The sequence below is a fragment of the Lichenostomus cassidix genome, chromosome 20 (assembly GCF_008360975.1).
Source record: "Lichenostomus cassidix isolate B80296 chromosome 20, HeHo_3.0, whole genome shotgun sequence".
NCBI lineage: Eukaryota > Metazoa > Chordata > Aves > Passeriformes > Meliphagidae > Lichenostomus > Lichenostomus cassidix.
In genome coordinates, this window is record NC_139500.1 from 7,927,845 (window position 1) to 7,947,141 (window position 19,297).

The window sequence follows — 19,297 nt, forward strand, 5'->3', positions numbered from 1 at the left end:
TGTGCGAGAGTCAGGACCTGTGAGGTCCCTCAGACTAAGGCGTTATGAAGTGAGACAGCGCTCGCAGTGAGGTCCACACAAATCCCGCTCAGCTTCCAGCGTGGAGCTTCCAGCCCAGCTCATCCAGGAGATGAGAGTTAATGGCAAACACAGCAGCATAATGTATTCTGGAAGTATTCAAGTGTCAAAAAATGCAACAAGTAATTTTTCTGGCCTTTTATTAGAAAGTAATGTCCTCTTGTTAACAGCACAGAGAAAAAAAATGCTACAACACGAACCACCTGGGACAAAGAAAATCCTCTGCTTCAATCCACTGCTTCCTTAGTGTTTCTCTGTTCCCTGTGGGAAGCCCACCAACTCCAAGAAGGTCATGATGGGGAGGGTTACACAGTTAAGTGATGTTTTGTGTTCTGGTATCAAAGTATGTTCCCGGTTAAAAACACGGTGAGGAATCACTGCCAGATTTACCACTCCACTGTCTGCTGCAGCTACCAAAGTGTTGGTAAAACATTTAAAATTATGGTATTACATCTTGGCACTGTCTCTCCTCCTCAGATACACAGAACATCCACCGACAGCAAGGAGAGGTCTGATAGAGTAGCATTCCTCCCAATACCTGGCAACAGATATTCCCAGGGAGAGCCAGCAGCACATCATCATGGCTGCAGCTAAACTACACTAACAACCGTGCCAAAGATTGTAAGAAAAGGAAATTTACACACCAAATTTCCTAGATTGATCTTAACACTGATTACTCAGGGTAGGAAAATTGACAGACCATTTGAAATCTCTGCCTTGGCTGCAAGTTCTTGTGTTGCAGATCTGTGCTCAGCCCACAGCTGCCAGTCTCTGTGAGTGGGTTGAGATGAGCAACACTGGCCTCCCTGCCTGGACAGGGCAGGCCAGCTGCGGACAGACCGCACAGTCCTGGTTACTGAGCATGTGCTTCATGATTTGGGCTGCCAGCACTACCACTGGAATTCCCAAAGGGCTTATATGCCATTAAAAGAAGAAGGGGAAAAAAAATTTCAAAGAAAAATAGTGCCCATTCCACAGCAGTGGGTGTCCAAGGTCCGTCAGCATGCTGTTCTGTTCAGTTCCCTAATTCCTCAAAACCGCCAATCCAAAACTACACCGAGACCAATCGGTGAGCCCAGACTGCACCTCAGTGGGAAGGTGCACCAGGTGCTGCAAGTGAGGAAAACATAGCAGGACTGATACTGCGGCAGCTTCTGGGATGGAACAAGACAACCATTGATCCAACAACAGTTCAGCACATCGTGCCATGGAGAAAACTGAGCATTCTGCTCCAAACATTGCTAACCACACCAAGGAGAGGGAGGGCAGTGCCAGCAACCATTGGCAGCAATGCTGCAGAGGGTATACTCTCACCAGAGTGGAGAGGACATGCATATCCAGGGCATCTGTCCTGGGTCAAGGATGGGAAACTCCTTAAACAGCTATAAGTATGGAATGGCAAAGGGAAGGGGAATGGGCCCCACAGCTCAGCTCTAATAGTGTCGCTGGTAGGAACCCATCGGTTGCTGGGCTGAGGACCCTGCTCGCCCCTGGGCCACAGTTTGGCTCACAAGGTGGGAGAGTGCAGGACCACTCTGGATAAGGGTGTCCAAGGCTTTTTGTACACTGGGGTTGTCAAAGTTGATGCCAGAAGACACTGGCCTTTGGGCAGGCACATTGCCAGGTGCAGGGAGGCGGGTTTGGTGCTGACCATAGAGCGGCTGAGGTTGTGGAGGAGCCCCAGGTCTTGGACCTGGGTTTCTCGAAGGGCCCGGGAGAGCAGGAAGCTGCGTGCTTGGAGTCTGCAACCTCTGCTGAGCCTGGTTTAAATTTCCAGCATTAATCTGTGGTGGCCGAGGCTGCCCGCCAGCCAGGTTAGCAAAGTTCTGGTTGGGAGTGCTGCCTGAAGAGCCCGCGGAGGCTGGGGGACCACTGTTTGCCACAGCAGCTGCTGCTGCTGCTGCCGCCCCACTATTGAAGAGACTGAGGATTTTTGCTTGAAGCTCCTGCTGAGGAGTAGAAGAGGACACTGGAACAGAAGGAGTAGAGACCAGAGGCTGTGTACCCTGATGAGCCTGAGAACTTGGAAGGTTGGACTGATTACCCAGTGATGATCCTGAAGGTGCCCCCAAAGGCTGTCTTGACATGGGTGCTGGAACAGAAAAGGAAAGATGGTTAAAGCTCTGCAAATACCCTTGAAAAGATATTTAAAGAAAACTACTGAAACAGCTACCAAACACATGGCATTAATGAACATCCACCCTCAGACTGGAGCTGCACAGCTCTGCGAACCCAAACCACTTTGCAGAACTGAGTGTAGCAGCCCAACCAGTTGTGGCAGTTCCACTGGTGCCCTGAGAGAATCCAGTATACAAGGTCTTCCACATGAAAACTCTAAATTGTCTCACAGCATGTAAGGACATCTCACTAAAATGAGGTGCTGCATAAGGATATTATGCTCCCATACTCCTCTGCAGTTCCAGGACTCTTTTCCTGTCCCAGCCCTGAGGGCCACAAACCACATGACAAACCCTGTCTGGGGCCGAGGGACTCACCCTGCAGAGATTCAGTGCTGCCCCGCAGCAACCGTTCTTTCCGGTCTCTCAGGTAATTAATGACTTTATCCATCTCCTCAGCAGTCACATAGCGATTGTCTGCCAGCAGGTTCAAGAGAGTCTGGATCCCAGGAGGGTGACCTCCTCTGACACCCTCCTCCATGGGGGGTGGGCGCTCCCGCTCCTGCAGAACAGCTTCGTCTGCCATCTTGGCAGCCTGCCGGGCGATCTCCTCCCGCTCCTTCTCCCGGGACTCTGTCTTGTAGCGCTCGTAATTCCTTGCCACCAGCACCATGGCATCAGCCTGGGGCATGTTGCGGTGTTCTGCACAAAGGAAGAAATGCTCTGAGTGACCCAAAGTGACCCTGATGTTTGAGATGCTGTTCCTCCCACCTGCCACCACAGCCCAGTGAGCAGCAGGCCCTGCTCAGGGAGTGCAAGTGCAGACTTGGGAACTTCCCAGGCACACGGGAACAGTTACATTTCCAAAGCCAACAGACGGCCCACGGCTATCACCCAGCAGGGCCAGCCTTTCCTTCCACAGCTGAGGGCTCTAAGCAGACATCCCATCAGCCCAGAAATGTCCTTCTTGTCTCTCACCAGTTAAAAGGAAAGCAGCTCCCTCTACCTCTCACATAAATCCTCAGTGATCCAAGATGAGACGGTCCCAGTCATTTTACTGCTAAACTCTTAGACAGATCCAAAACATGCCCTCTGAAGGCTGTATGCTTCCCAGGGGAGGACAGCCATGGGAATACTTTTGTTTCTGTACTGCCAGTGCCTTAACATTGCATGTGCAGATGCAGCTGGGGAGGGAGTAGCACTGGCTCAGTGTCACAGGGCTGCTCACATTCACCATTCTGAGGCAACAAGCAGCAATCAAGTTCTGTGATACAATGAGTAACGGGCAATTCCAATGGTGAATTTTGAGGTCATTATTTCTACCTCCCAAAGCACACACATAAACATTCACCTGAACACAGATTTAAACTGGGAGATCAAAAGAGCCTTTACCTTCCAAAAAGTGCCAAAAGCTCTGGGCATGGTCCTTTTTATACCTGCAGAACATCAAATCCTGCAAGCCTTTTCCTCCTAACAGGAAACTTGGGCTCATTTTAACAGTAGGCTTTGCACAAGTTTTTTAAGAGTTCCCTGAAACAAATGTGCAGGGAAAGGTTGCCACGAGCGGTTGAAGTGAGCATATTTAATCTCTGGAATGAGCTGTGGATGAGCTAATGACTGGGGTTCCCATCAGGTCTGATACACCGGCAGATCCAGTGAAGAAAAGAAGCTTTGGCCTCCTGCCAAAGGTTTAACAGGTGTTAAACCAAAAGAGTTAAGAGTTAAAACCAAGGGCAGTGGAAAGCCCAGTGACAGTGTGTGTGAGCTGCCTTTCTGCAGGAAATGAGGGAACTCTCCTATCCCATCTGCATCTGATGTTAAAAGAAACTGGGCTTCTCCAGTCAGTGAGCACACACTAAGCACTGACTTGCACTCAGACATCTCTTCTCCCTGACGAACTCACAGAACATTACTTGGGAACACAGTAAGGGAGAAATAATCTTTAAAAGCTCAACTGCGATCAAACCTGCCACCTGTGTGGACAGATTACATGAATAGGCCTGTGATCAGAGCAAAAGCTGCTTTCCCCAGTCACATTCTGACAAGACATTTTTAGTACCTACTCCCACCCTCATACAACAACTGAGTCACACCTGCGATGAAGAGTGATGTGACAGGAGTAATGGTGGGAAAAAGGTGGAGTCTGTATACCCAAACACTTCATAGCTCTCTCTTTTTATAACTATTCCCAGTTTCACGATCAGATTTCTACCTTGACCAAACACTTACTAAATCACACTCAGTTTTAAAATCTATCCTTTGTCACATTCCCAACAGGCTCTGAGAGCAACAAGAGGTAGACTGAGGTTGGGCTGGTATTACTCAGAGATCTTCCAAAGCAGTGCAGCCCTGGGGTCCACGACTCGCCCTGAGATGGAAAGGCTGGCAGTGCTAGGAGCCAAGACAAGAACACAGCTAAGATTCCCTCTTGGCAGGAATTAGACATTCCTTTTGACAAGGGGCAAATAGAGACTTATGAAAGCTTGTAAATAATGATATTCACTTTTATGACATGGTGTCAAGTCATTAAGAAATACTTATGTGACAGCAAGGATGAACTTTGTCTTGTGTGATTTTGCCTGAAAGAAAGGTTCAGAGTAATCACAGAGTTCCGAGCCTACTGAGACCTCAGTACCTTGTGGGGTGCCAAACATGATGTTAACAGTGCAAGAACGGTGAACTTGATGCTGCTGGGTGATGACAATGGCGAAAGGAGACCCTCCTCTGCTCACATCGTCCAGGGCTTGCGTCAGTGACATCTCTGTGTTCAGGAAGATCAGGTCCACTACCATGCCCAGATCCCGCACCTTCCGCCCCACTGACTCCGCGTACTCCCTAGCACAAAGCAAAGCCAGCAGTTTAACAAGTCAGTCACACAGAGAAACAGAAACCTTGGCACTTGCACCCTCTCTACCATCTCAGATTTGCTTTTCTGAGTACTTGCCCAGCTTCATGACGTTTACCAGGACAATACTAAAGCAATCCCATTATAGCAATAGAAAAGCCTTTATTCTGATCTGAATCAGTAATTTCAGTTCAACCACAATAAATTACAAATCAAGCTTTATCTTAGCTGAGAAACAGAGTGTTTTCAAAGGGATTTACACTATTACAAATTTGTTTACACATAAATGTGTTTCAACTGAATTAATTAAGGAAAGAAGTTTACTCCAGCAGAGGTCCAAAGAGTACAGTGCAGAGGAGCCAACCTGCAGTTACTCCTGAACTCAGTTACTCCTGCTTTGTTCAGTATCTCAACTGTTCACACGTGTCTCGTTCCTTATTGGCCTGCTCTTTTCTACTAGCTGCTTTCTGCTCTAACCCACTGCCAACACAGCATCTCTGGATTCACTGCTACTGTATACCTTGGTCTTACAGACTTCCCCTTCCAAGCACAAACCACAGCTCACAAGGCAGAGCTTAAATGGCCAAGTTTTTTTTTGAGCTTACTATACTCAGTATCAAGTCTGCAATACTGACTGCATAAAAAGTCTGAGAAACTCAGTCTGCGTGCATCCACACCGCAGGAAAGAGGGTTAATTTATTGTCTTTGGAGGCAAAGTCTGTAATGGAGACCAAACTGTGCTCCCTTCAACTGCCTTTTAAAGATTTTTCAAGTAAAATGACTTTATCTAAGGTACTCAGGAGTCATCTTTCAACAGGTCTACAGCAGGTGATATCAATGCTTCAATACCTAAGATTAACAGGCTCCAACTCTTGAGGCTTGTAGCTGTTACAGACCAAAATGATTCTCGGGATATTAAGCTGATCCTCTAGCACAAAAAAAATCTCCTCGTGTCAATCACAATAACTTGTGGTCTCTTATAATATCTTCCCAAGACTTTTAGTCACCAAGGAATAAAGGATCTAAAATTTCCTCTCAAAATTTGTTCCAATAGGTAATCAACTCAATCAAAAGTTTATTTCTAGTTTCACTGCTTCTCCTGTTCCCAATTCCTACTCTGTTTTCTACCAGCAGATGAGGCAAGCACCAGGTGTCTCCTTCTGCCCCACAGGTACAGCAGTTAAAGAAAAGCAACTCTTGATCTTTTCTCTGAAAGGTGAAGGAGACAGAGCTTTAACCTTCCCTCTGACAAACTTTTTCCTCAGATTACAAGCCAGATCTGTGATTTGTTTACATATTTGCTATTCCACCCTGACCCCTGTTTTGTACTGTCAACTGGTTAGCACATATTCCTAAGTTCCATATCATGCTACCCAGGAAAAATAAGTACAGGCCGCTACAACCTGTTGAAACGGTAGGCTTATATGGAGACTAGGTAGAAAAGTATCAGGAGAAGGTAGAGCAGTAGATTACAAGGGGAAAATACAAGCAAAGCACAAGATACAACCTTTTCTCATCTCACCAACATATATTCCCAGAAGAAAAACAGCAGCTGTAGCTTTCAGGGGACTCTAAAGCGACACTCCACAATAACAACCCATAAGACAGCCTCAAGACAGGACCAAGCTTAAATCCATTCTCTTCTACCATACAATAATAAAACTAATTATAACTATTTTCTTACTTTGTCTGCTTATTCACCACTATCACAGAACAATCCACGGGTCTCTCTGCATCAAAACGTCTCTTGAGTTCCTCATAGTACTGACGATACAGCTCCTCCCGGCGCCGCTCCTCGCGCTTCAGCCGGTCTGAAACAAGCCACAGGGACAGAACAAATGACACCCTTCAGACCTGCTCAGAGGGCCACAGAGCACCACAACCCTGGCACTGTGGAATCCCTGCACCCTTCCTTTGAAGTGGTACAGGTACTCACCCTCTGGCTCCTTGTAGCGGTCATAGTAGGAGTCGTCCTTACGCCGATAGTAGTCGTCGAGGCGCAGGTAACGGTCGTAAGCCTCGTCTCGTCTGCAACATTCAGAAGCAGTAAACTGTTTCCTCCAGCACCATCTCAGGCAGTGACTTTGGCCAGTGCATGACACACAGGCTCCCCCAAGTTTAATTTCTGAGGTATGCACCCGCTCCCCACAGGACACAAAGAAGCACCCAACTGTCCCCAGCCAGGGTGATTTCCTTAAACACCTGACTCCACTTAAACAATTGTGGCAGAAGTGCCATAAAAACATCGTGTTGGCAAAGAGGATGCCTCAGGGTTTACCTGTACAAAGGGTCACGAGGGTCTCTCATATCTCGTGGATCCCTCACATCTCGTGCATTTCTCATATCCCGTGGATCCCTGTATCGATCATACAGTGGCTCCCGTGGGTCACGAAGATCTCTAACATCACGTGGGTCCCTCAAGTCCCTTGGATCCCTGATATCCCGTGGGTCTCGCAGGTCCCGTGGGTCCCTGTGGTCTCTGACATCACGCATGTCTCTAGATCGAATGTCTCGAGCGTCTCTGGCATCTCGCCCGTTCCTGCCATCCCTGCCATCTCTGGAGTCTCTCCGTGGGCTCCCCCGAAGAGGGGAGCGGTCGCGCCTGGCATCTCGGCCATCCCCGTAGGCATACTGCTCTCTGAGGAAAACACCAGGGAAATTCCATTAGCCTGCTAACAACATGAGTATGGTTATCCCTAGATCTCTTACCTGAGGTGCCAGAGTGACCTTTCGCAGCAGCTGAATCCTCCCTCCTATCCCACAACAGCAAAAACTGACCAAAAATCATATTTATGAAGCAGTTTGGAGAAGGTTCTTAATTCTAATGTTCAGCACAGCCGAACAAGACACAAAAAGCTCCTTAATGGAGTATCACTAAGTGTATAGCAGCTGTGAATGAAGTGAACAGGCACTTCAGAAAGCACCATTCCAAGGCCTTTGTCCTCCAACGTCAGCCATAGATCATCTATCAATCATGTTTTGCAAATTCTTTCAGAGAATTTAAGGTGGTGTAGGCTAATACCCACAAATATGTGATAGCCAGGAGTGTTCAAGAGATCCATTAAATTCACTCATCAATGACAGCAGAACACGTGAAGTAACGTTACTGGCATATGATTAAAAAAGGAGCAGCTTGTGAGCAAAGACGTTGCAGGTTCCATGTTGTGGTTGGGTTTGCGCTGCTGAGAGAAAGCAAAGGACAGCTATGGCCTTGTCCTGGATTTGAGGGATAGTTTTTGTAGAAAGGCAGTCATGTTTATAATGCCCCATGATAAGAGGGTACGAAACCCAACCAGCACTGCATCCTCAGCTGCCACAAAAGGCTTCTCTGTTGGATCTGAATGATCCATCTCATTCAGACTTTGTATTGCAGTCTTCAGAGGCAAGGAAGAATAATGAACCAGTCTTCATCTTTTCCCAAAGCTGTAGGGTCTTTTCCAGGTTGTATTCTGTTTTCCAGAGAAGACCATAACTTCATTGTAGTAAAAACCAAACAATAAAAAAAATCTTGCAGACAAACTACGGAGCTTCATGTGTTTAGACTGTTTTTTCCCCAAAATACTGACAACCATGAGGAAAAAAACCCCAGATTTTTAAATCTTTTTATTTCCCATACTTGACATGACTTTTACAGTCTTCAAACAGCCTAATCTAGCTTATGAAAGATAAGCAGAACCTAAGTCTGCATCCACTGCAGTGCAGTCACCTAGAGATCAACTGGAAAGAATGAGTTGAATGAGCCCAAGTTTGGTGTCAGGCAGAGCGACAGGAACGAGACAGAAGAGCAGAGTCTGTGCATGGATTCTGGTGTCAGACTCCCAGCTGTGCTGGGAACACACAAGAGCACTGGCATTCTCTGTTTGCACGTCAGATATAAACCCAATTTTGGGACAAATTAGAGATGCCACCAAGAGCAGACATAGCCTCCTATTCTAAGCGACATACTGAAATTGCAGACAACCAAGCGTAAACTCCTTCAGCCTCTTGGACAAATAAACCCACTTCTTGTTTGTGATTTGCATTGAAACCACATCCTGTGAGAGACACATAAGAGCCCCCATCCCCCAAAATCTACAATGAATGATGGCAGAAGCTCAGGGGAAACTTCTGACTTGGTCTAATAGATATTGAGTAACTGATCTTTCCATAGGTATGAGACCATTTAGCAAAACAACCAGATGCAGGGGAATTGTTTGGCATATGACATTTATTCCAGCTGGAATGGGGGTGACCAGAACAGGCCACATTCACTATCCGCAGAGACAAATAGATCCAGAATGAACAACGCACAACTGCGACAGAAGCAGAGATGTGGCATAGGTACCCTTGGCTCTTGTGCCTGTATAGCTGCCCTGCTTGAGGGAGACGGCAGCAGGAAGGGACAGCACCTTCTGCCTCCACACCTCAGTCACCATGGTCCGGCTCCTGCAGCATCAGCACCACTGCCTGCATCTGCTTGGAACTCAGCACTGCTGTGTGCAGCGCAGCATGGGGTTCTGCAGCACTGACATTGGCAGCTGTTGTTCCCAGGTCACAGCGTGGTCTAGAGTCCACTGTCCATAGCCACACCCAGGACTTGATGATTGTGATCCCACTGTCATCTGTGCCCACAGTTCTGCTTGGGGCCTGGGGCTAGCCACATGGGATGGCCACAGCAGCTGGTGTCCAGTCCACAACCCGGTGCTCACAGCACCACAGCTCATGCACTTCCAGTGCTCCTTAGGCCTGTGGCACAGCCACCTGCTCTTGCACACACACAGGATGACACAGGTTCCAATGCCCACGGCATCAGTGCCTACTGCTTGTCCCTCTGCAGCGTAGTCTGAGGACCAATGCTCCTGGCACAGACACCTGCCCCTCAGCCTTGCAGTGCTGTGGCATCGGCGGCACCGAGGCCAAAGACATGCCATCAGTGCCTGCTGCTCACATACTCCCAGGGTGCACTGAGCACACGCCAGGCCTAAGGCTTGCTGAATCTGTCACAGGAATACCAGCACTTCCTGGGCCTGATGCCCACATGCTGGTCTATGCAAGCACAATTGACCCCATGTAGGGTAAGAGCAGCACAAAAAAATCCTAGATGGTGCCAAGAATTGCAGCTACTCATTCTTGGGGCCTTTTTTTTTTTTTTTTATTGTGTAGATATCTTGCTAGTTGGACTTTTTCCTCATTTTTGGTAATTAACAGGTCAAGTTAGTAAAGCACATCAGACATGTGGGACCTTGATTACCTTCAAAAGTTCAACAAGCACTACTCCTTTTCATGGAAAGTTTTACAGTAGAGGCACACAGGGTGAATGGATACCTTACACCAGACTACACTGGAGCATGTCTTTCTGTGCTTCCTAGTGATGCTGTGGAAAGGAAACTGAAGTTGACCTTCTGTGACAGATCAATCCATATCTTCTCCCTTTGCCTGTGGCTGCCCACACAGAGGAGGTGAAGGAGCTGAATGTGCTGTGCCCACTGAGGAGGGAGAGCTAGGAGAAGCTGGAGGGTATGTCAGTGACTGCACAGAGAGGGCTGGCTCCAAGCACTGATAACACAACCACATGTGCAGACAGGACCGTGCAAGAGACATTTGCTCTGTCTTGTATTTCACTCAAGCGCTCTTTTCCAGTCTCATCACAGTATTGGAAGCTTTCGACATCAGAAGAGGCAGGACCCCAAAATCCTCTGCAGCAGAACACTGGAAACACTTGGCATTCTCTAGATACGCCTTGGCTTCTCTGATCCTCGGAGGCAAGAGCAAACATCAAGCATATTCTTCCTCACAAGTCTCTTACAGCCTTTGCTGCAAAACTGAAGGCTGGGCTGCAGTAATGGCAGCAGACACAAGGTTTCCCTTGTGCCTCCCGAGGTGCCAAAGACAGAAGGGCTCTCAGAGATGGAAAGGCCACTTTCCTGCTGAAGCATCACTGTTTGACTGGGGAGATGGCAGTAGGGAAGAGACACAGACATTTAGCACAGGCCACTGGGCTGATGCCCCGGAGGCCTGAATTCCTAATATAACTCACTGCTTCCAGGTACTTTACCTTCGTGTCGGACTGGACCTTGATGAAGCCTTATTCATATTTCTTCTTTCCACTGCTTTATTAATATCTGTAAAGAATAATCAACCCATCTGTTCAATGCTATGAAACAAAAAAAAGATCATCAGCACAATTCAAATGAAAGCAACTTAAGCTCAACAACATCCAGATGGTGCAAGGAAATCCATTCAGCAGAGAGACATTGTCACTTTGACAATTTTTTATTAAGTTTAGACAGTACAACATAATGAAAATTTCATGGATTTCTCTGACTTCAAAATAGGGTAGACAGCTTGGGTGAAGTTTTAACCCTGCATGTTCAGGCCTACATCCAGACTCTTCCTTCCATAAGAGAACCTCTTTCTTCTGCAGTCTATGAGTGAGCAGAAAGCGACTCATGGACTCTAGGAGAAAAAGCAGAGTCTGAAAACCTCCGAGAAAGGAATGATGGCCAGCACAGTCTTAAGTTCACAGCCAGTCCTGTTCAACGGAGCATGCAGATACCCTTGTTGGAAATAATCCAAGGGTTCTCAAAGGGGTATGTGCAACTGCCTTCCAAGGGATTGCTGCAGTGTTAAGGTGCACAGCCCCCACCACTGAGAAACGGATCCGAGAGCCTGGAACACAGGCTCCTTATGACATCAACACGGTGCACTCAAAACACCACTGCTAATGTCATGCAAACTGAGGCAACAGATTGGGAATTTTAAAACTGGTTGGCTTCCGAGCATCTCTGTGGAAAACACCATGAAGGAAAACACAAAGAAGTAAGAGAGCTGAAGAAACAGGATCTTGTCCTCAACCAGCAAAAATGAAGTTGGCCAGAACTGGCAGGGACTCACACTGTTCTACTATGAAGAAACAAAGCCTCCCATGACAGCTAACTGGAGATAAAATAATGCACTGAAGGGGGGCAAGAGCAAACAGAAGTGACTTTGGACATTTTATTGAGAACCTTTTAGGGAAAAGAACAATCCAAACCTAGGCTCTATTTGCTCCCCCAGAATCTATCAACAATTAACATTTCTAATGAGTTATTTGCATGAACTACTTTCAAAGCTCTTGCAAGAGAATAGACAAGACACAATGTCTTTAGGCAGACTCACTCTTAATATCTTCTGTAACTTCCCAAACTATCCCCCATTATTTTCAAGATTAAAATTGCAATTAAGGGATCAGGTCTTATTTTTGTTTTTGATGTCAATCAAGCAGCATGTTGCCTCTCTGTGGGGGCAGAGAAGCAAGTGCAATCTGCACATTAACTACAGCTGCAGCAGAACACCTCTCACAGGACACCCCAGAGCATCTCTCCAGGATCAAACACAGCTGCAGGGTCTACTGTTACAAACTACATCTGAAGGACATTTATTCTCCAACTAGTTTTACTACTAAATATATGAAAACACTTCTGTGTATTTGTGGAAATACTTGTATAATGCTACACTGGAGTTAAACTCTCCCAAAACTTTTTACCTTATTGTGTTATTAGTGATTATATTTAATACTCAGGCTGAATAACTGAAGTTACTGCTCTCCTTGCATTTATTTTTTAGTTGATAAATTTCTCCCCTAAAGTCAAGTGTTATCTTTAAGCAAGACACTAGCTGCTTTCTTTGGTTTAAGATTATTTTTATTTTCCATTTTAAGATGCCATTGAAAAAAACCTATTATAATTTTTACACTCAATAAAATACATTTCTTTCAAATATAAGAAGTATTAAAATCTGCACAAAAATATTTCACTAGAAGAAAAAAAAAACTTTGACAGGGATCCTTCTCTTGTGCAAAATGAACAGATTTAATAACATTTTATTTAATGCCAACAGCATTTACAAGTTAAGTATTTGAACACTGACAAAACTTTGGGAAAAAGAGCCCAAATAAAAAGTCTTCTGTCCTGTAGGATTTTGAGATGACAGGGCCACTGTAATCACACAGTGTAACCTTCTGAAAAAACACAGGTGACAGGAGTTTCTGGAATCACATTCCCATCTCAAGGGCAGCAGTGGCTGAAGTAGTGCTTATCTTTTAGCAAAACATCCAATTTCAATTTAAAAGTCTTCAGAGCACAGAAACCACCACCATGTCCAACAAATTACTCCAGAAGCCAATTACTCTGTTGTTAGAGCAAACTCTTTATTCACATTTAAGGCACCGTCACACCTACGGATACTACACTGTAACTCCCTGATCTCCAGGTCTGTCTGTAACACACATGACATCACTCCTTTCTCTTACGGTTTTTGCTAGGGCCCATTCTTTAAACCTCTGTCAGGTTTTTTGAAGGCTTTTCCAATTTAGCATTATCCTCTTTGAACCATGCATACCAAAAGTGAACACTCTTCCAGCAGCAAAATCCCACAGGTACCAAAACCTCCCTATTTGAACACCTGTGTTTTTCACAGTCAAGGATGACCAAAGCACTCTGGCTGGGTGCAAACCTTCCCTGCTGGTTTCACTGGGAAAGCTCAGGTCTGTCTGCATCCAGGTTAGGAAGTCCAGGTCCTTTCACCATCAGTGACTCAATTTTCTTTATTTTATCCTCCTTCTAAAACATCTTTTTCTCTCCAAGTCACCCATAAAAGTACTGTATGGCCAGGACTCAGTTTTTCTAGACCACTACTCAAAGCACTTAGAAATTCCATCTACGTTAAATCTATTCTATTCCAGATTCACTTGAAATCCATTTAACTCAGTTGTTTTTAACTACTCTTATTTCTAACCAAATCAAACTCCTTGCAGCAATCTGTACATGAACACTGCTGTTTCCAGCCCCAGAGCTTGCAGAGTAACTAAGAAAGGATTTATTTTGATGGACATTGATCAATTGACTTCTCACCAGTGTCAGATGAAAGAATCCCTGTTTCCAGGCACTGATGCCAGGCTCATCCCATTTACCCTGCTTATTGGTTCACGTGCAGCACTCTACTAGCTCCCTGGAAACTCCCTAGTTTTCCAAGGCTTGTGGAAAAACACCAGTAACAGACTAGGCAGGTCAGCATTCCACTGAGCCTCACCAGTGTTCATTCTTTTGAGAGGTCTAGTTTTGGTAGCTGCAGTTTTACTTGTTTTGTTTTGCTCCCGAGATGGAAATTATATTAAACAAACCTTCCGCCTCTTCAAAAACAGACTGCAGAAATATTAACTGGTCCTCTCCAGTTGGATATTTTATCCTTGTCAGTCAGTTACCCTTAGCTTCTAAACCAGCCAGTTGTTCCTATTTAAGCCTCTATACTTGGATAATGCTGGACATAATTTCTTCTTGCATCCTTCTACCCTTCTTGTCTATTTGCCTTCATTTCCATCTTCAGGCATTTGTTACTGTACATACACCTTCCCACAGGTTACTATTTATTGCTCCTGTCATTCTTATTTTAAGTCAAACTGTTTTTCTTCAAATTAGCATAGGCTTACTTTTAAAGTAATTTTTGCCTTGCATTTAAAAGATTACTCGTGGATTTCTAACCATTCATTTCCGTTTAAGTCTGCTCCCAGCACATTTAGCAGAATTATCTTCATCTTTATGAAAGTGTCCTTTTTAAAGCACCTAGTATTTATAGCACTGCTTAAAGACTGGCTCCACTTGTGCAAAAATCCCAGTTAAGTTTACTTATCCAACCAGCTGCTAAGTGCTGTGACCAATTCCTTTGTGCGTGTCAAGATGAAGCCCAGTTCTGGTTTACAAACATTATTAAACTCTGCGCTGGAAGTAAGCCTTTGCAGGGCTTACTTGTTGCAGTTTCTTACACAGGCTAACAGAGCTTTCCAAATACTAAGACATAAAAATTCAGAGTAAGACCCAGGCAGCAAGGTGAACCACACTGCAGGTGAAGCACACAGCAGGAACTCAGGAGGCAAATACATACTGAGTAGGGTGATTGAGACTAAGGCCAGACAAGTTTCACATTGCAACCCTTCTGGAGGGCTTTAAAACAAAAGCACTCTTTCTCCCGAACGCATGCTGGGGTCAGGAGAGCGCAGAGCAGTTTTCCTTACCTAATCTATACCCTTTATAAAGGCGACCCTTCTCACCGTCCAGAGCGGCCTGGACATCTTCTAGACGGTCATACTGCACGAACCCATAGCCATGGTACATGCTGAGGGCTGCAAGAGTTAACAGCAGGGCAAGACCAGTTACAACCACGGACAGTGCTGACCCACACCCGGCCATCGCTAACCCCACCTGCTGCACTCTACCCAGAAACCACTATGCAAGCTTCCTGGGAAAATCAAATCCACCAGGATCAAAATGCAGAGCTCGAAGACTCTGATCAGCTTCCTTCTGATAAGGCAGTGACCAAAATACAGCCAATGAAGTGACCAAGATTTGATTAAGAGGCTATGAAGTCACTTGATAGAGTACTGTGACATCACACTGCAACCTTAAAAGCTAAAACATAGTTGATATATTTGCATTACATTTGCACTGTAGTGAAGGAATCACTTTTCCAGAGAAAATGCTGGCAGAGAAAATTATCATTAAAAGGTCACTATTTAGGAACAACATCGGTCACTTATCTCATGATCAAATAGCATTTGACAAGCATGAAGCAATATTTCTCACTGAAATCCCTGCCACAAAAAGGCATAAGATAATATACTAACCCCTGATTTTGCCATATTTTGAAAATATCTCTTCCATTTCTTCACGAGTCATGTGGTCTGTGGGCAAATTGCCGACAAAAAGTCTTCTCTCTAAATCCTGAGGATTGGTGCTGTTAGTGAAGTCGCTCTGTTTGATGCTATTGCTCTTGCGTCCTCGAGCCATTTTGCTTTCGTTCCAAATCCAACTCTTCGCAAAAAAAAAAAATGGCCATGCATATAATTTCAATCCATGACATTAAAATTAAACTGGAACAAGATTAAACTTAACAGCTTTGCAGACTAGGAGCCAACTGGGTCTGCTTGACGCAAACTTCACTCCAGAGAAATCTTAATACGAGGGACACAGAGGTCAGACAAAAACACTCACTGCAGCATTTTGGTTGAGCTTTTCTGTAATACTGAAAGGTAACAAACCTAATTATTTTGCAGATGGGTTTCAATGGTTTAACTCCAATCCAAGATACAGATAAAACTAATTTTCTGCTAAAATGCCCTAACTTTAAGCTTTTCAACACACCCATTGCTGTCCCATCTAGTTCTTCAATCCACTGATAAGAAGTGTTGAAATTTATGCATTTTAACAAGCAGAAAGGAAATACTCATTGTAACATTGCATAACAGCACCCAAATCTGCCAGCAGGGCTTCGAATGAGGCATCAGAAGTACTGCTGAAATACTCCTAAGTGACCACACCTGAATCACTTCCCTGCATGTGAAATCTCAGCTTTCCAATCCCAGAAAGCACAGTTTCTCATCTGCATGTCTATTAGACAGCATATCCTTGTCCCCATGGAGATGTAAGCTCCCACAGGAGGCGGGTCCACAGCTGGGAATTTAACCACCCCCAGGTAAATGCTGCACCCTTCCTCATCTCCCCCATGAGGCAAAAGCACATTCTCTTAGCCCACACCCCTGCGCACAGCTGGAGCAGTCAGCAACATTCACTGCACAAACTCACCCAAACAATTAAAAAAAACAAACACCCCAGCAAACAAAAAATAACATACCAAACACTGCCAAAGCTAACAAAAACCACCATCCCCACAATTCAGACTTTCTGGTTTAAAATTCACCATTACATAAGCTTAAAGAAATTAATAACACTGAAACTTTCAAGATGAACTTGAAAGTTTGAAAACTATTTAATAAAGGTCTTCTACTTCCTAAACATTCACCTACAGGAAAGCAGGATGTAATTTTCTGTTTGTAACATGCAAGAAGCTTGAAAAAAGAAAGATGATGAAATTGAGTGTATCAACAGAAACTTCTCCTTTTAATCATGCAATGCATACAACCAACACACATCCTAACAGCAACCTACAGTCAATACAATTTAAAAGTCATCTCTAAATCAAAAAATCAAACGTCAAAAAATATAAGACGACTCTATATAAATACCTTAACAACACTTAACTGGCATGAAAAATACATCTACTCCAGATTTGAGACATAAAATGTATTTATTTATCCTTTAAAGATCAATCAACTTCACATTTGTATCACTCTTTCCCTTTTATAGAACACCCTGCAGAGAACACTTCCCTGTCTAATAAACTTTTAAAAATTAACTGCCAGAACCAAGGTGAGGAAAAAAACCCAACACTCAAACCAAAATCCAACAAAATTAATCTCCCCTATCATATTTGCCTCAATTCCCCTGCAAGTTTGTCCACATGCATACACAGTTTTACCTTCCCCATGAAAAGTACCTAGTCCCATCCCATGGTTTTACATGGAAGCATTGGACTTCTATTCCACTACTGCAGTTCAAGTTCTCATCAGCTGCAGGTAAAGAAGCCTTCAAAATCCCATCAAAATGATAAAGTGGCAATAAAACATGGAAGGACCCATCTGGCCCAAGTTCCCATTTGGAGCAGGATGCAGTGGTCATGGCTTTCTCCAGCCTGGCTCAGAGCACCAGTAGGGATAGGGATGGGGACATGGAGCCCCTGTGCAGGTGGTCTCCAAATGTCACAGAAACACACAGCAAACAGGTGTCAAACAGGCCTGTAACTGCTGGCAGGACATCTCACGTCAAGTCCAAAAAGCTGTAAGAAATTCCTTTTTGTTTTCCTTAGGGATGGGGATAGCAGGGGGTGTCTGAGGAAGAGGCTGCAAGAACTTTGCACATTAAGAAAAACAGAGAGTTATCTTCCCACTTCGAAACAATCAGTAAATCCCAAACACTCAGATGAGCTACTCCAGAACTCTCATCTAAGACCATTCACTGCCTCTTACCATTTTCCACGCAGCAGATTACACCGTTAAGAGCCATTTAGTGATCGTAAGACCTGAATAAATGAATGTTGCCCTAGATGTGGGCATGCTACATCAGGTGAACACCTAATTCCCACATGAAGTCTTGCCGTATGAATGTAGCCCGAGAGGCACCGGGACAGTTTAAAGGTGCCAATTCCCCGTTCAGTAACTGTGCGTCCTATGACAAGACAGCCCACGGCACTTCATGTGCCAACGAATCCTCTGGAAATTAATTAAAAGCACACCTCACTAAAAATCTTCTATTTAAAATCAAAGTTGTTTATTAATAGCGCTACAGCTCCAGGAAGCAAGACTCTGCTGGAATGGAATATTGAAACTAATTTGCCACAAGCGAAACACGACAGAAGTCTGCAAGAAGTTCACGGGCAAGGCAGGAACAGCCGGCAGCGAGAGCACAACAGCCGGCACGGAAAGCAGAGGTGCCGAGCAGCAGGGAGCTTCCCTCGGGGCAGACCGCGCCCTCCCAAAAGCTAGGAGGGCCCTGTCGGGGCAGCGCTGGCACCGCCCGTCCCGGCCCCCCGCACCTGGACAGGCGCGGTGCCACCCACACGGCCACGCGAGGAGCGCCTCCGCCTTCCTCCCGCCGTTACAACGCGCCCCGCACTGCCGCTGCCCCGGGCCGCCGCTCGCCCCGGGCCCACCGCAGCTCCGCCAGGCCCTGGGCGCTGCCAGCGCCGCTCAACCCGCGCACCGGCCGCTCCGGGGACGCGAAGCAGCCTCACCGAGCCCCGCGGTCCCGCGCCGCCCGGACGCGAGGCGGAGGTGCGGCCCGCCCGCAGGCCGCGAGGCACGCCCGGCCCGGCCCCAGCCGGCGGCCGGGAGGGACCTGGCCCTCCGCGGGGCTCGCTGCCGTGCGCCTCTCGCTCGGGCGCTCCGCGTACCGGGGCCGCGGACCCGCAGACCCGCACACTCACCGCCGGTCCCGGCCCGGATCCGGTGCGCCTCAGGCCGCCGCCGCCAGGACAAAGGCGCCACCCGCCGCTACGGCACGGCGCTGTCGCAAAGCGGAGGAGGGGAGAGCAGGGTTGCTATGGCGACGTGTCGCACTTTACGGCGCGGCGGCGTGCCGCCATTCGTGCCGAGGCAAGGGCCACTTGCCCTGAATCCCGGTATGCCCTGCTGCACGGCGCCGCAAGGCTGGCCGGGAGTTGTAGTGCCGAGGCGGCCAGACGGCCGCTGGGTGGCGCTATCGGACCTCGTGCGGGGGAGGCTGCAGAACAGGGATCGGGATCAGGCTGTGTCAGGGACAGGAGTAGGGGTCGGGATCAGACCGGGACAAGGACTGAGACTGGGGCACGATCGGGATCAGACCGGGACCGGGATAGGGGTCAGGATCAGACC

At 46.4% G+C, this 19,297-nt stretch overlaps 1 protein-coding gene across 2 annotated transcripts; it reads right to left on the bottom strand.

The window, feature by feature from the left end:
• Positions 1-201: 201 nt before the first annotated feature.
• On the bottom strand, positions 202-19,070 carry NCOA5 (nuclear receptor coactivator 5). Of its 2 annotated transcripts, XM_085079059.1 has the most exons (10): positions 18,871-19,070; positions 15,677-15,863; positions 15,068-15,175; positions 11,075-11,141; positions 7,319-7,678; positions 6,977-7,068; positions 6,725-6,851; positions 4,831-5,030; positions 2,574-2,897; positions 202-2,170 (listed from the first exon to the last, which is right to left on the bottom strand). In XM_085079059.1, exons 2-10 carry the CDS (start codon positions 15,837-15,839, stop codon positions 1,512-1,514), a joined length of 2,100 nt encoding a protein of 699 aa, XP_084935185.1. In that variant the 5' UTR covers positions 15,840-15,863; positions 18,871-19,070; the 3' UTR covers positions 202-1,511. The 2 variants fall into 2 exon arrangements, with proteins under 2 accessions (XP_084935185.1, XP_084935186.1); XM_085079060.1 differs by lacking the exons at positions 15,068-15,175; positions 15,677-15,863 and having other exon boundaries at positions 18,871-19,068.
• Positions 19,071-19,297: the final 227 nt, after the last annotated feature.

Bases quoted from the DNA above. Each gene is read 5' to 3' on its own strand.
- NCOA5 (XM_085079059.1), bottom strand. From the start codon at position 15,839: ATGGCTCGAGGACGCAAGAGCAATAGCATCAAACAGAGCGACTTCACT. The intron at 2,898-4,830 runs GTACTGAGGTCT...TCCTTTGTGCAG, and splicing joins CATGTTTGGCACCCCACAAG to AACACCGCAACATGCCCCAG. The intron at 2,171-2,573 runs GTGAGTCCCTCG...TTTCTGTTCCAG, and splicing joins CAGCACTGAATCTCTGCAGG to CACCCATGTCAAGACAGCCT.